General features: G+C 40.9%; 1 protein-coding gene across 1 annotated transcript; it reads left to right on the forward strand.

The window, feature by feature from the left end:
- The first annotated feature begins 4,613 nt into the window (after positions 1 to 4,613).
- Positions 4,614 to 6,928, forward strand: LOC135255687 (cytochrome b-c1 complex subunit Rieske, mitochondrial). The gene is made up of 2 exons (XM_064337198.1): positions 4,614 to 4,896; positions 5,856 to 6,928. Exons 1-2 carry the CDS (start codon positions 4,686 to 4,688, stop codon positions 6,464 to 6,466), a joined length of 822 nt encoding a protein of 273 aa, XP_064193268.1. The 5' UTR covers positions 4,614 to 4,685; the 3' UTR covers positions 6,467 to 6,928.
- The last annotated feature ends 10,278 nt before the right edge of the window (positions 6,929 to 17,206 follow it).

Below are 17,206 nucleotides of genomic sequence, written 5' to 3' on the forward strand. Positions count from 1 at the left end.
GTGTGTGGGTGTGTGCATGTTTGTGTTTGTGTGTGCATGTGCTTGTGTGTGTGTGTGGTTGGGGATGCTCGTAGCTGCTGGTCCATAAGCTGTCTGATAGGAATTCTGATGCTGGAGAGATTATTCTTGTCAGTTTGGGCCAAATCTTGGATTTTTAATGAGCCCAGTTGGATTAAAATGATAATTTCAGATGTGATTATGTTAAGAGTTAAATAATTCAAAGCATTTAAAATGTGCATCAAGACATAATTGCATCGTATAAAACGTACACATACACACACCTACCCACACAAAATCATATTAATGCAGAAGCATGTGTGTGCTTTATGTTAATTTGTTAAATTGATGAAGCACATAATAAACAACATTATCTGCACGCTGTAATGCCTTCAAATATATATTTTTCAACGGGCTTGACATATGGGGCATAACACCCACACATTCTTTTATGGGAGCTCTGATAATAGAAATCTAGTGTCAAAACTTATATATACAAACATACTGTATAACAGACTACTGCAGGAAGAAGCACTTCTGATGCATCATATGAAAAATGGGTGGAGCACAGAGTGAGGGCCCTCCCCCAAGGGAACAAGCTATTGACACAGTGATCAAATTAGTCCCCTCTTCCACTGGAGACAAGTGGCATCCAAACCTCTGTTCAGTAATCAGTCAGAGAAGTGGAGCCTGATATACTGATTTTTGGCCCGTCTGGATCAATATCCACACTGTTTTGAAAAATTGTATTAGCAACAAAGCCATCCCTTGGAGAAAGGAGACTCAGGTTGAAAAAAGCCCTCCATTTTTATCCTTTCTTTAACGGGCGCTCCCCTATTCCTTGCAGTTTTCAAGGCCTTCCAGAGCACTTATCAGCAAGTGATGAGGTCCACTTTGTCAAGACTACTGGTTCTCATTGCCATCAACACCCTGACAACTTCACTTCCCCCATTTAGCTCAAGCATGCTGAGTTCGCCCGCGGCTGCATGACCTGGCATGGACCGAGTATCCCACAAGAAACAAAAAAACCGGCAGCCATACTGGCAGATTGTTTTTAACACTCCTATTGTGTTTGGGTCAATTTTTACCTGTTTTAAAGTCGATATGTCAGAAATACCATATTGTTTGTTTTATTGGACTCAGACTTCATTGTGTTCTCAAGAATAATTACGTAAACCATACAAAATCTCTATAAAATTTTGTCTGCAGTGTTATAGGTCAGATTTGACCTAGCAAAAATATTGGTTGTTGATAGAATGGCCTGCAGCATTAAAAAGTTATGGGTAGCTCTGTTGACCAAATTTGACCCTAAACAAGATTATACCTGCAGTGTACACCCAACCCCACCCCAACCCCCCACACAGACATGTCCCTCGGTGGGAACCAATTTTTCTCTCTCTTACAGACTTCTGGAATACCTCTCTCTCTCTCTTTCTCTCTCTCTCTCTCTGTAGCATCCACACATTTCAACATATGAAAAAGATTCATAGCCATTACTTGTCCAAAATCAGCAAGATCCAACTAAAAAGACTTAATGATATCACACTTTCAGCAGTTTGTCATGTATGTACCAATGGTCTAGCCAGCAAGGCTGAATATAAAGACTATGCTTCTTCCACAACACAATAGGTTTGTCACTCAATCCATAGGTAGGTACTGGTGGCAGTGCACTGTAAAAGTGTCATCCCGTTCAGCTACAGTGCAAGTTATAGGCCCCATTTCTGTCAAACCAGCCACGCGGCCCATCGTTTATGTGGCTGGAAATATCAAACACTGAACTGCATTTTCATAGACAGCCATACAGGCTGCGTAAACTGTATGGGGGTGGCAGCAGTCACCAGGATGAGCCGAATGTCCGCAAGAGAGGGTTTGAGTGTGGCCACCTCGAGGCCACCCTCTCCAATTATGCGCTCAAATGAATAATCGGCTTACGTCTGAAATACTTGAGGGGTTGCTGAAATTTCAAAATCTTCAGCCATTTGTTGCATGTTGCATGTGTCTGAGAAGCCGGGGACCCAACTGTGGTGAGTTCAAAGGAACTGTAATTACTCTGATGGAAAAGTGATTAAGTGTCCTGCTGTGCGTTGAGTCCCAATCATTCAAAGAGGCAGAGGAACACTTCTCACAGTGCAAAATATTGAGGAGAAGGGATGGGAAGGAGGGATGGAGAGAAAACAGAACACACAAATGGTCAAATAAAAAAAGGATGGAGGGCAGAGTAAGTGACAGTGAAAAGAAAACTATGAAATGCTGTATCATGGTGATTGCTCATTCAGTCACAGCTCTCAAACACCCCCACCCTCCCATGACATTAAAACACCCCCCACCCCCCTCCAACCCAGCTCTTCCTTTCCTGGGGAATGAAAAGCCGGATGATTCTGCCGTTGTAACTGGGTGACAGGGTGAACGAAGCCATTTACGCTTGCACGCTTGGAGATTATGGGTTCCATGCAGGAGAAAACCAATATTAGGCTATATTATCTTCTCAAAACGAGGCCCTGCTTTCCATTAGAGGAGCGCATTGAAGTGTAAATTCCCACATAATTTAGGGTTTATGAAGAAGGCGTGGGTGCGTTTGTGTGTTGGGGGGGTGGGGGGGTATGGGTTGGGGGTGCGCACAAATCCAGCTGCACACGCATACAGTGCGACACAGGCATACACAGAGGGCTGATTGGCCCTCCTTTCTGACTTGAGCATAGTTAGATGTTAGGATTCAATTTCCATCTATGCATTTATAGACACTTCACAAACCATAAACCATAATACGGTATTTTTTGAGCATGAGCACAAAATTAATTTTTGTGACATACTTCCCCTCAGTGCATTTGAGAATGAGCAAAGTGTGCCTCTGCACATTCTGAGGCTGTTAAGCATTTGTGCCGCAACAAAGAGGGCAGTTGTGCTTCAAGGTTGTGAAAGCCTGGGAGAAAAGGAAAAGTCAAGCGCCAGCATCATTGTCTTCTTTTTATACCCATGTTCTTCTTCTTCCCTGATGACTTGTCTAATAATATTTTAGGCCCACCACCTCAGTAACAGGCTCCTTCAATATTAGTAGTGTATGAGGACAACTCTTCAGTTCATAGCATGATCTATTATCCAGTTACTTTGCACTTCAACAATGCATTTAATTTAACTACATTCGAAAGTACCAGCATCTTCATTGTTACTAGACAGCAATCAGTTCCCTTAGATTGGTTTTCTCATGCTGATGTTTATCTGCAATGAAAATCCCTCTCCTCTGCATGTTTTGTCCGACTTCACTATTAGATTTCCGCATTGTAAGTTGTTTACACTGTCCTCAGATCTGTGTGCCCTTTTACGATAACAATATGATCGCACCATCCACTAATTGAAAACAGATACTGAAAGATATTGAAAAAATTATCTGTTTGCTGATTGTATTTAAGTGGACACAGTTTCTGGTCAGTCTACCCAGAGCCTGCTAAATCGCTTTCATAAAAAGTTCTCATACATTTACATCTGTTTTAGTTTCAGCCATCAAATGGACAATGCAGTATATCTCCAAATGTATTTAAGAAATCCTTGCACCAAAACAAAGCACACAAATAAAAAACAAAGGGAAAAGCGTACACCATGTTGCTCTAAAAAAGTGGTACTTCATCAGATATTATATGCATATAAAAGTACAAAAGATTATTTGCATCTGTATCAATATTATCAGTATTAACTATAATCTGATTATAGTTCCACTTCATCAAAGGTGCTCTATTTGATTAAGATCTGGGGACTGTGCAGTCTTGCCATTGGAGTAAACTGCAGTCACTGTCATATTCATGGAACCAGCTCTAAACAATGAGTGTGTTGTGACATGCGCACTATCCTGCTGGAAGTATCTTTTTGAAAAAGGACAGACTGTGGCCATAAAAAGATGCACAGAAACAATGGCCATAAAAAGGTCAGAAACAATTCTTAGGTATGCAGTGGCATTCAAAGTGCCAGGGATATCTGCATGCATTTTCAAACAAAAACAAACAAAGCTAAATTACATTCTGTGAGTTTAGAAACAAAGAACAACTGTCAGAACTATTTGCAATTCAAACCCAGTTTTAACCCATCACGTGATTGGTTGTTTTTACCCTGTCATTAGAGTATGTTTATTATAGACTAAAATAAAAGTATATAAAAATGCAGTAACTGAAAATCAAGCCTTTTAAATTTACTCTAGCATTTTTTAAATATTCCAAGAATGTCCATTTTGTCATCTCCATCCTCCGATAAACAAATAAATTATTTTATTTTGTCTATGTGACCACGTGAACTAATCAGATCAACATTCACGATGTATGAGTAAGAGATTGGAAATTTAGGGCCCCAACTGAATGAGTCTTTATATCAGTTTGATATAGTTATAAAATATATAGTTATATAGTACTGGTTATATGATTTAAAAGTCGTGTTAAACTTATATATACAATATTAATAAATATTACATGGATTTGGAAATGTTTTATAACTGTTTATCACTGCATAAATGGAACAGTGATATTGCAATCCTCGATTCAAGGTGAGTGCCACATTATCTGCAGTAGAAAATACTGAACTGTTGCGTTGCATTCTATGCTCGATGCTCACGTCTTGGCTGACGTCATACGCAGCGTACGTTTCTTACGCATTCACGAGCCGGGAAGGTCGCAGTGACCGAATCCAGTTCCTCGTTAGCGAGAAAGATGATGTCCCTTGCAGCCCGTTCGGGGGCTTTCTCCCCTTATTTACAGGCTACTAATTTCGCAGTAGCTGGGCCGCTCAAAGCTATTGTTCCAGGAGTCGTAGTCAAAGGAGAGAAGGTCCTGCTGGACGTGAAGAAACCTTTCCTATGTCGCGAATCGTTAGACGGTCAGAGCCCCAAGACGGGACCGGCTGTTTCAGTTAGCATCAATGGTGAGTTCGCCGCTCTTGGATTTATTCGTGTGCCGTGGACTGAGACTGGCCTAGCTACAGATAACTCAAGGACACAGTTTTATGTCTCATTAGGTTTTCTTTCTAGTCTTAAAATAATATAAATTGTAGGCGTCTGAATGGACGTTGAGTGTCTGTGTAGCTGTTTGTTTTGACATATTCAGTTAGATTAGTAGACGTTTTATGAATACAGTTTTGCTAACGCATGAGCTAGCTTGACAGATTAGCTATACGCGGCCTACACGACCCCGAGTTAGCTAAGTATGTATCTGGATAATTCCCTCACGGGCTTCGCATTCACATTTAAACTTTGTACCTGGCTGCTAGTTGTGTACCCCATAAAAGTAGGTCTCTGATAACTTCGCTATTTTTCCTAGCTATATAACGGTGGGTAGCTAGCTAGCCAAGTAGCTAACTGTTAGCAAAGTCTTGATGACGGACATTAGCCAACAGTTAGCGAAGTGAACTTGCTAGCTAAGTGCTTTATAGCGGACTCTTTAGCTTTCCGTCTAACTTTGGTGCGTGTCGTTCAGCATTGTGATTAACGTTAAGGCTATCAGAAAGTTGTCATTTAATGTAAATTTGACGTGCGAAAACTTACAAAAACGTACACTGACTTATTTGTTATGCATTTTCGAATTCTTATGAGAAAGTTAACGTTGCTTCCGGTTTCTCAAGGTTAGGTAGTTATATTATTGAGTTTGTTTGGTGTGTCTTCAACGATTTTTTACACCAGTAACCATAATATTTATTGTTATTTAGTCCTGCTTTATTAATAGGTGCAGTGATATTTCTGTCTATACATTTAGACTGTGTCCTTAAATAACCTTTCACTGTGTCATCTATTAGTGTTGATTGCAATGTGTTTTTAGTTAGTCTTGTTACTAGTTTGTGAATGGCTTGATTATGTTTATTGATTTCTGATTTTTGTGCCATTTCAGCCGGTGCTGGAATTCGTTTCGCTCACACCGACATCAAGTTGCCAGATTTCTCCGACTACAGACGACCCGATGTCCTGGACCCGAAGAAGCCTTCCCAGGACAACAGCGAGTCACGGCGAGCCTTCTCCTACCTGGTCACCGGCGCCACCACCGTTGTGGGCGTGTACGCCGCCAAGACGGTGGTGTCGCAGTTTGTCTCGTCGATGAGCGCGTCGGCCGATGTCCTGGCCCTGTCCAAGGTGGAGATCAAGCTGAGCGACGTCCCCGAGGGCAAGAACGTGACCTTCAAGTGGAGAGGCAAGCCGTTGTTCGTCCGCCACCGCACGCAGAAGGAGATCGAGACGGAGGAGGCGGTCAACCTGGCCGAGCTGCGCGACCCCGAGCACGACAAGGACAGGGTGTTGAACCCCGAGTGGGTCATCGTCATCGGCGTCTGCACCCACCTGGGCTGCGTGCCCATCGCCAACGCCGGCGATTACGGCGGCTACTACTGCCCCTGCCACGGCTCCCATTACGACGCCTCGGGCCGCATCCGCAAGGGCCCCGCCCCCCTCAACCTGGAGGTGCCCTACTACGAGTTCCCAGATGAGGACACGGTCATCGTCGGCTAGACGCGAGACTGCCTATCTGTTAGCGCTTCTGTTCGATCTGTGTGTCCGACAGGGTTTCTCCGAACGTCGTTGCTCATACCGTGTGCACCTCAGACACAACTTCACACTGGGGAGGGAGAGGGGCGAGACAATTAAGCCAGTTGTAAGTAATAAATGTAAATTTTACCCGATCTGAAGCAACTTGTGTGTAGTTATTTATTCCCGTTAAATAAAATCGCTTACCATTCCGAGCATCGCCCACATGTGTAATCAATATTTCTATGATTTATTGTCATAAATTCATGTAAGTTTTTTCTCGTGGAGCTGCTTTCTCCTTTTGGCACTGCGTACTCATACACACCAGTGAACACCGTACAAGCGAGTCTGCTTTGGGCTGAAAACATGGGATCTATCTGAATCATTTCTGATGCAAGCCCTGAACAGGGTTGTTTGGTAATAAAAGTATTTTTGGGTATTTGAAAAGCAGTGAATGGGTTTTTTGTTTGCTATCATTTTGAATTTCAAAGCCATTACTGTGTTTAATACTTGGCTGGGTATTTTAGCAAAGAGATTGTGGAGGTTTGGTAAGGCACCGAATGTTTGGTTATGCATCTTGAGTAATTTTGGGAAGGCAATGGTATTATCATATTCCTTTGCCACAAAGACTTGGAAAAAGACAATGGTGGTTTGTGGAGATGTCGAACGTGAACTCTGTAACACCGCTAATAAGTAAATCTTTTCTCTCCTCATGCGTTGCTCATGTACATAGAGTTCTGTAAATCTATGTACTCGTACATGTGTGACAAATAAAAATTTGACAGCTAACCTGTTGTGTCTAACACAGTGATTACTTAGAGCTTGCTTACCAAGCTTGATTTGTCCTCCATTGTGGCGAAACTCATCAGGTCAAAGGTTCACTAGAAGCCTCATCAGCAAACCAAGAATTATAATCACTGGTTGCATCTTCATTGTAGTTTTTAAGACAGGTGACCAGTTAACCTTTTTGTACAAGTATGTGATAATTTCCTTATTTATGTTAAATGGCTGGTTAGGCTCTGTTCCCAATCTCAGCTGTGATTATAGTCCCTGGAAGTCTAGAACTTTCCAAAAGTAACGTTGCTAAGAATTGTAGTGAGTAGAAGCCTCAGGGTGGCATGAGCCTGCTACATACAGTCAGAGTGAAAAAATCTCCAATGATTTGAACAGTTGTGGGTTAACTGATGTTCATGCCTTTACAACTGAAGGACCCAACACTGAATTACTTTCCTTTTTTTTGTGCATGGACCATACTGGATGATTTTAAGTAGCCATTCTCAGTGGTTTTCTGTAGGTTTTGTCAGTGTATTGTGTGGCTGTTGTCAGACAAACTGGACTTGGATTGGAGTCATACATAGTGAAGCACATTTCAGGTGCATTACTGAATGAATTACTGTGTATGCATGTTTGAATGAGTGCATATAGACTACAGGTAGCCATGTCAGAGACTGCGAACAGGTTCACTTACTGTTTTTTTTTTTTTTCTTGATATGTCAGTTTTCTGCTTGTTTTGCAGTAGGTGTAGGGGCATTGATGGGTTCATGGTTTAAAACAAGACCAGTTCATTTCAAGTAACTCCAAAGCAGTTTGTACAGCAATGTTACATTTCCAGAGGCTACACATATGAGCACATTAAAAGCTAAATGAAAGGAAAAAGTTACTGAAATTACCAGGCAAATTAATTGCAGAACACATAGTCAAATTAACAGAGTTTAACTTATCAATGAAGCATAGTATGGGCAAAGTGTTCAACACTGCCAGACAGAAAACTAAGATAAAAAATTTGTTCTCGTTAATGTTACAGTCATTTTAATTGTGTCTCTTTTTAAGGGGAGGTATCAGCCACTTATCCATTTCCCAGTGGGACACTAAATATTTTCTATTGCTAGTATTTCTAAATATTGCTAATATTTCAATAATCGTACAGATTTTCTTGATGTCAGTAGCATAAAAATACCGGATTGCGATGATTAGCTAAAACCATTTTGTGTTGTATGACGATAAACCAGTTAATTAGGTAGATTATGTTCTATCTTGTGGAGTGCAGTAGTAGGAATATGCATCAGTCAACATTTAAAGCTGGCATTTACACGATCATATTAAATACCCTAAAGTACAAACAAAAAATTATTTTTTTAACTTTGTTTTAACACCATAGATGCCCCCACATGACTTACTGTGAGTTTTACTTGCCAACCAATAGTTTGTGCGCCGCTGGCCTAAAAAAGAACTCGCTAGCCAAACAAGAGCGTCAAGGACAGTTATTGTAGGCAGTTTAGCAGAGTGCAATAGGGATTACGTGGGTCGCCTCTCTCTCCATTGAAAATAAATGACTTCTGGTGAGAGTGCCATGGGAATGCCACGTTTGGTGTAAATCCAGGAAAACTCAAAAACTATTTCACGACTCAATAGATATCTCCCATGACCCAAACTTGTGTCACGACCCACAGTTTGCACTGCTGTGTTAGAGGGAAAAAAGACCTTCCGGAAAAGACAACGGCCCCACACAAACCTCAAAACAGACACGGAAATGGTTCACTGAAACCAGAATCAGCGTTTCAATGGTCGTCTCAGTCCTTGGACTTAAATCCTACCGAAAGCCTGTGTTCTAAATTGTAGAGTGCTGTCCATAAGCACAGACCTATGGACATCACAAATCGTGAAAGCTGTTGCATTGGAATGGCTCAAAATACCTCCAACTGTGTTCCCCCAATGTAGTCAAACATTGGAAAAGACTGAGTACCCTTATGGTTTCCAAGGGATGCTGGGCCAAGTACCAATCACATGGGTGCAGTACAATAACTGATAATTGTATTTATTTATTGGAAATATATATATATATATATATTGGGAATAAGTGCTAAAACTGAAGAAAAAAAAAAAAAAGCCATATACGAATACAAAGACATGTACAGAAAAGGACACTCAGTCTGAGGTACATGTTGTACTAAGAGGTGCAGAATAGCTCAACGGATGAACGTGCTGTTGCAAATTGCTGCTGGCACATCTCGGCCTATCCTGGTGTGAAACCTAATGGGCGAGAGAGGGAGACGTGAGATGGGCGTCACCATCTCTTTCGGTGGATGACAGCATCATCCGTGGGTATCCTTTCAGGTGAGCCACCGAGCTGTAAACACATTTCATGTGCACTGGAGCGCCTTTGCTGCAAGAGGGTTTTTCCCACCGAGAACAGCAGCACGTAGCAAGGGCTTTTTCACTGATACACATCCTTTTGGACCAGCAAATCGTAGTTTCTGTTCCACTGTAGTCAGGGAAACTGGTTTCTCTTTAGTTGCATTGAGTTCTTCCTATAGTTGTGGTGCAGTTTTACAATAGTTTTTTTTTTTTTTGCTAGACACCACAAGATATTTGCCTGCTGCCTCTTGATCTTCCTGGTCTTCTCCTGTTAACATTACTGCCGTCAGCGGGACACTTTTGGGTGTGTACTGAAAACTGCACCTGGAAATCTTAAGCTGTTTTGCAATTTCTCGCTGGGAATAACCTTCTTGCCACAGTATGTTTACTTGGCCCCACAGATCTAAGCCCAATTCCTTCTATTTCTAGTAACTTTAGTGCCTATTTCACTTGCTCCACAGGCTGAAGCTATTTGGCTACCTGTGGTTTAAAAAAATGTAAGAATAAATAAGATTTCTCTCAATTTAATTACCCATCCGTCTCCCTCCCACTCCTCTACCTCCCACTTTGCAAAATGATTGGACTCTCAATACGTAGTTTTGAGGATATTTGTGTCTGAGATAATTTTTTTACAGTAATATATATATTTTTTAAAGTAAAACCCATCTTTTAGTGTTATTGTAGATAGAAATAGAAAAAATCAAGTGTGTATTCTGTTATATGTTTGTTATAACTGAATTATTCTCTATCTGAAGTAAAAAAATTAAAAAAAAAAAAAACACACAAGTGGCCTAATACTTTTGACCTGTAGTGTATATGTTCAAATTAATCCTCCGCTTATTCTTTACGAGCTTCAGACAATGTTATTTAATTAATAATTATTGTTATGGGTTTGAATCTGGGGAAAAAAAAACAACTTTGTAAATATATTTGCTGTGTAAAAAAAGACGAATTCCTCACTCCATTCCCCCGATGTCCATCTCTGTTTGATTAGACCACCTGGTCTCCAGCCGCTGGCTGTTTGGGGCCATGCCAGTCTTGCCCATCAAATGCCCTTGTATGGCCCTGGAGTGATTGATGTAATAATGACATCACAGAGGTTGTTTTCGGTGCTATGTCAATCTGACATTTTAAACAGCAGCCCTGTCCCTCCTGTTCCAGACCCAGTAGAATTTATTTTCGTTTTACTCTGGTTAGCGTCCAGACGTATTTGTCATGTTAGCTTTCTGATGTCCTGTCAAAGCAATTTTATTTGCCATTTAAAATCCTCATCCACGAGAGGATGACGTAAATGTGTTTCCTGCTTATCCGGCTATACCCTGTCTATGACAGCAGTGTGAAGTGTCATTAAGGAATCGCTTCTCTGTAATGACTTCTTTTTTGGGGCCTTGTTACATTTACCACCGAGGATCGCAGTAATCATAATATAAAATAATGTTTACCATGGTTACATCAAAATGCGTAAAAACAAAAAAAAAAGGTTTTTTCACAGATATTTTGGAAAAAGGTAATATACAGCTAGTTGCAACACAGCACTTTAAGTGCAGTTAACTGATTTGTTTTTAGTGTTTTTGCTCTGAATATCTTTATGCATTGCAGTCTGAATTCCCAGGATCCCTTCAGGCATAAGCAGTCTCCAACTGATTACAGAATAGGTAAGAATGGCATTTTACATCTGTTGAAAACACAAACTGAGTAATTATTTATTTATATAGCACCTTTCAAAACCCGGGTTACAATGTGTTTCACGATATAAAATCAAAAATTAAACGCATAAGAACACAAAACATCATGTACATCACGTTACATAGCCAAGAGCTCAAGGACTAGGAAACGTAAGAGAATAGGATAGGTCTTTTTTTAAGTAATTTTATTTATTTTTTTATTTCCAGAGGAAGACTGTTCTAAAGTTTAGGGGCAGAGATAGCAAATGCTCAGTCCACCTTTAGCTTTAAAATTGTCTTAGGGATAACCGGCAGCCCTTGGTTTAGAGGACCTAAATACAAAACAGTTTTCTTACAACGGCAGTTTGAGCTTTAATGTTCAATTTTCACGAACTATGAGGAATTTCAGAAAGGTTTTGTTTTAATGAAAGGGACATGTGCGTACTGAGTGATTCTAAGTGGCTCAAATGGACTCCTGCTCAGATATGGGGCAAAACCCATTAATACGGTTCCACCTGAAGCAATCAACACAATTTCCAGTTTTGACAAACAGCACACACGGCAATATTTGTAAATAAGATGGGTTATTTAATACATTAACTATTACATATGTAAGTAACTGGACAGAAGAATAAACTGCTGCAAGTGCAAATAAAATTCCTTTCTTCATGGACCATTAGGTTGGAGGTGAGGAGTGGGTCTTGCTACCTTTTTTTTATTCCTCCCATATAAAAAGGATTGATTTAGTGGAACAGTTCCACTGACTGAAATCCAGGAACATGCCTTTGTGATGTACTGTTGACCCGGAGACCGAAGCATCCAATAATGTGTTTATTCCAGGGAGCTCTTCCGTGAAACAGTCCAATGGGAGGGCGAGAAACCAGTGCTTTGCTCGAGACCTGTTACAATGGACCCAGTGGCGTGTGCAAGACAAAGGTCTCCGGGACTCAAAGTAAGTGACCTCAGCACTGCGTAAAGGACCTGCAATCAAATGCAACCCTCAAGCAGTGTTCTGCATGACCAAATGTCCTAAAAACCCTCTAGATTCAATGAATATGAATTACAAAGTCTTGAGAATAGATAGTATAGATCCAGTCATACAGCATACAAAAAAATTGTATATTTGTATATGATTTATTTAAAAATGTGAAAATGTTCTATTATGAAAGAATTAAATGTACTAATTTTATGCATTCACTCGATTCACCGACCTGACATATAGCCGACTGCCTTTTATGTGAAGGAGGGTTTACAAGAACTAAATTACTGGGGAAAATGAAACTTCCCCAAAAAAAAAAAAAAATGCTCAATTAAATGATGCCTCCGTTACAACAGGATATATGCCTGAGGAGAACATCTCGCTGCATTATCTGTGGAGGGGTACATGAATGAAAAACAATTAACAGTGACTCACACTGGCTTGCACTTTTCCTAACCGAAGTACCCCGGCAACATATTAATCCCTCGGCTGTCTCCAAGCTAATCTGATAATGATGAAAGGCTTATTCTGATTTGGTGATTTATCCTATTATTTTTTCATAACCATTTAAATCATTTCTTATGGTTGTACAGGCCAGGGGTTCTCAAACTTCCTGGGGCCCCCTCTGTATGCTGGGTTTTTTTTTAACCTAACCAGTCACAATCCCAGTATTTTAACAAGCTGCTATTTTTTTCTTTATTAGGTACATCTCACATTTATAGGGATCATTTACTCTCTTCAGCCACATTATGTCAGAAATAGCTATGCATGCCATAAAGAATAAAAATTCCATGTTCATATTGTGCTTATTGTGTTATATCGCAAACAATTGCATACAAATAAGTAAGACTGAGATGAATCAGCACTGCTGATTCTTCCACACTGTTTTCAGAAAAATCATTTCTATGTGAACCTCACTGTGTGCCTGGGGGTGTTGTCATGCTGAAACAGGAAATTGTCTTCCCCAACCTGTTGGGGAAGCACAGAATCATCTAGAATGTATGCTGTAGCATTAAGATTTTCCTTCACTAGAACTAAGGGGCCTTGCCCATCCATGAAAAATAGCCCCAGACCAAGGGGTGTCTAGGGGCTTCATAGCTCAGGAGGTAAGACCGATTGTCTGGCAGTCGGAGGGTTGCCGGTTCAAACCCCGCCCTGGGCGTGTCGAAGTGTCCTTGAGCAAGACACCTAACCCCTAACTGCTCTGGCGAATGAGTGGCATCAATTGTAAAGCGCTTTGGATAAAAGCAGTCCATATAAATGCAGTCCATTTAGATACTTCTGGTCATATAGTGTATATTTGCCACACAGATACAATACGTGAATCTGTTGGCCGATTAGCTGTTTCTGTTTGATTTCTTATCATATTTTTTTCTCATTCTGAAATATCTATAAAGGAGTCTTACAAGTCCAAGCCTGTCTCTATGGTATCTCTGATATCACTTTTGACATTGTACACTTTGCCTTTCTCATTCTGCTTGTTGGTTTCATCAACAACTCCTCATTGTGACCACAAGGCTGTCTGAGGGTATGAAAGATGCCCAACACCTTCTCTGCTGACACCTCCACACCTCAAAAATACACTTTTTTCCCCTGAAAATATTTCTATTTCTGATTTCCGTGGTTGTAATATCCAAGTTTCAGAAGCTAACAGAGACTCATATTCAGTCCCCCTCAGTAGGGCTGGCAGGTCTGTCCAGAAAGCAGACTCGCCCATACGAATAGTGCTAGAGACCTGGTGTCCCTAAATTGGGATTAGCCTGAAGAATACATTCACAGGGGGACCTTTTGGACTCGACTTTCTTTTTGGGGAAGATCTGTTCCTGGCCTTTGCAGCCAACAACAACTTCTCAAATCAAAACGAAATCTCCCTCTTAATTACCTTAAGCCCTTCCACAGTTTTCTTTTCTCACTCAATATTTTTGTCTATAAATTCAGTGACTGCTGAGTTCATAATGATGTCAGTTTGTGCCTAAAAACCAAGCTCTAAAAGAAAAGCACATTGATAAACTGAACCAGGGCCAGAGGCGTGAGAAGATCTCGTCCCATTTCCCACAGTGCAGTACACCCAGTCCTGTGTGTGTCAGCATAAGCACTATGCTACCCCTAATAACTGGATGAATGTCCCTCCTCTGGCCATGGAAACAAATTAATTTAATCTCTTAGACAGGGTATTCCAGGGGGTAAAGAGAGATTCCAGTGCCTGACCTGTTGACGCGTACTTTAAGCCCCTCATTTCTCGCAGGTGCTCCCCCTGAGCCAACAGTGCTGATAAAAAAGGTCCCATGTGACCCCTAACCCTGGGCTTGGTCCCTGAACCCCACTGAAGCTGAATGGCTGCTGGAAGAAGCTTAAATCATTGCAGTAGCATTGGTGAAAAACATCGCTGCTGTTCTGTTCTAGAGCCACAGCCACTTCCTGCTGGTGGAGCATTGGTAATTAAAAGCCTTGTTTCTTCCAGCTGGGTAGAAGGAGCAATTTATGGGGCATGACTTCATTGTGGTACACAGCCGCCAAATAATGACACATAATTGGAATTTATTCTTTATTTTTGGCTGGACCGCAACAGCGGGGCCAGCCCTACAAACGTGAATGTCTGTGACTGAGTGTCTGAGTGATCTGACTGAGTGATGAAGTTACACCATTGGTCAGCCGGATCAGGTGTGTTAGGCCCAGCCACATACTAAGTTTTGACCTGGTCTTGTTTTATTTTTCCCAACAGGCCATTATACGACTGTCACGACAGCCCGTGCAGATTGTAATTGCTGTGTAATTTTGTACATGAGAGGGAAGCTTATTAGCAATGGGTCATTGTCGTCTCACTTGCGGCTATGCAGGCTTTGCCATTCAGAGTTTCTAAAGACTCCAGAAAGATTTCGACAATCAAGAGTAAATGATTTCCCATTTTTTGGCAATGTGACCTTTTCCGTTGTATTGTGACAAATTACATAATGCACGTATTTTTGAACAAATCAATCCTCTATTTGGTGATTCATCCTTTTTCAGTAGAAGTTATATTGTTGTAATACAAGTCACTAAAGAATGCAGAACAAATGTTGTGGAAGGATGCAATAAAAAACATAACTCATTATTAGTGATAACAATGTAAAATCCATTAAAATCAACATATATTTAAATAAATAAATAAATATAATACAATAACATACATAAACTATTAAAAAACACACAATAACTGAGAATCAGCTCAGCTCTTCATTTTGTGTATTCACAGGGTGCATGGCAGGCCTGTGAACATTTCACAATCAAATTCCACCTAAATGCAAATCTTCCATCACAGAGCAACTCCTCAAATCCCAGTACTTCACACGCAATAGTGATCATGTGCTGATTTCACAAGAGGACCAATGAGCTGTGTTGTGCATTAAAATACAATGCCAATGAATATACCTTATGTCTTTACGTGCTATCACCTGCTGCCAGTTTCTGTTCTCCATGTTGTACCTGCCTAGTTCCCATATCTAACCGGCACAACATCAGCTGCACAATGCATGCAGACAGTGACAATGAGGCAATGTTAAATTAGTCAGATGTCTAATTGCTGCTCTGCGTAATTATCTTGTCCTCATCTTATGTTAAATGATGGGGTTATTGTGCTTTCTCTGGCAATGGTTTGTGTAATAATGTTTTGGCCAATCTCTCGAAGGGAATTCAAATAACTGATGCCCAAACACCCAATAATGTCGAGTGGCTTGGGTGGTGAACCCTTATACATCTCTTTTGTAATTAAAGACAAGATGGGAGTGGTTATGGACACAATGATCCGGATTGATGTGCCTGTTTTCTAACATGATGTGCCTGATGCATCTTCTCCTCTTTCTGGCTTTTTCATCTCTCTCTCTCTCATCAGGATAGTTTAAATTAACTTATTTCAGTACTGTAATGTAATGCAATGTCTTTTCCTGACAGGGAACAGTTTTAAATTTCACAGATAATTTCACAGTTTGCATGTTGTCTTCTTAATGTGCTGCTGACAACCTCTGTTCAGAAGAAAGGTTCTATCAGCATATAAAATCTTGCAAATATTGTCTTTGAAAATACAAACATATAGAATGTAACAGGGTATATGATTAGTATATATATTTGCATAAAATGTACATATTATTATTATTATTATTATTATTATTATTATTATTATTATTATCAGGTTGACGTCAGTTTTGGAGCTCCCTAAAGGACCACAAGCTCAAGTAGCATTATTACCGTGCCTATTCTTACAGAGCTACAGTATGCGAGTCTTAATACATAAGTGTACCTGACTCCAACACAGACTCCACTCACCCAAGGGTAATGAGTGGCTTGGGTGGTGAACCCTTAAACATCTCTTTTGTAATTAAAGACAAGATGGGAGTGGTTATGGACACAATGATCCGGATTGATGTGCCTGTTTTCTAACATGATGTTCCTGATGCATCTTCTCCTCTTTCTGGCTTTTTCCTCTCTCTCTCTCTCTCTCTCTCTCTCTCTCTCTCACACACACACACACACACACACACACACACTCCCTGACTGCATTCCTTGGAAGCGCAGCTTTTGGCTGAGGGGGATGATTAATGGGGTGTGTTATGACTGAACGGGCATATCACTCGATTCAGTAGACATGCATGTACTCATTGACTGAGCTGTCAGCGCGGAGGTAGCCCGTGGTAGCGCACCGGCAACACTGAGAATGGATCAATATGGTGCTCTAAATCACGCGGTAATGGCAGGGCTCGTGAAGCCCATGCTGTGGCCAAATGGACAGGCTAACGAAACAAAATATGGGCCGTTTGATTGGCGGGAACGAGGGGACTCCGGACAGCAGATGAGTGGTTTGTGAGGTCTTACTTGCATGTGATCAAGAGTTATTGAAGTTTGACCCAACTCAACCCATGGCGTTGGTCACTCAAGGGAGCCAATGAAGTTGGTGACGGAGCACTCAGCCTTCCG

Source organism: Anguilla rostrata, chromosome 5, assembly GCF_018555375.3.
Source record: "Anguilla rostrata isolate EN2019 chromosome 5, ASM1855537v3, whole genome shotgun sequence".
NCBI classification, from domain to species: domain Eukaryota; kingdom Metazoa; phylum Chordata; class Actinopteri; order Anguilliformes; family Anguillidae; genus Anguilla; species Anguilla rostrata.

Bases quoted from the DNA above. Each gene is read 5' to 3' on its own strand.
- LOC135255687 (XM_064337198.1), top strand. From the start codon at position 4,686: ATGATGTCCCTTGCAGCCCGTTCGGGGGCTTTCTCCCCTTATTTACAG. The intron at 4,897-5,855 runs GTGAGTTCGCCG...GTGCCATTTCAG, and splicing joins TGTTTCAGTTAGCATCAATG to CCGGTGCTGGAATTCGTTTC.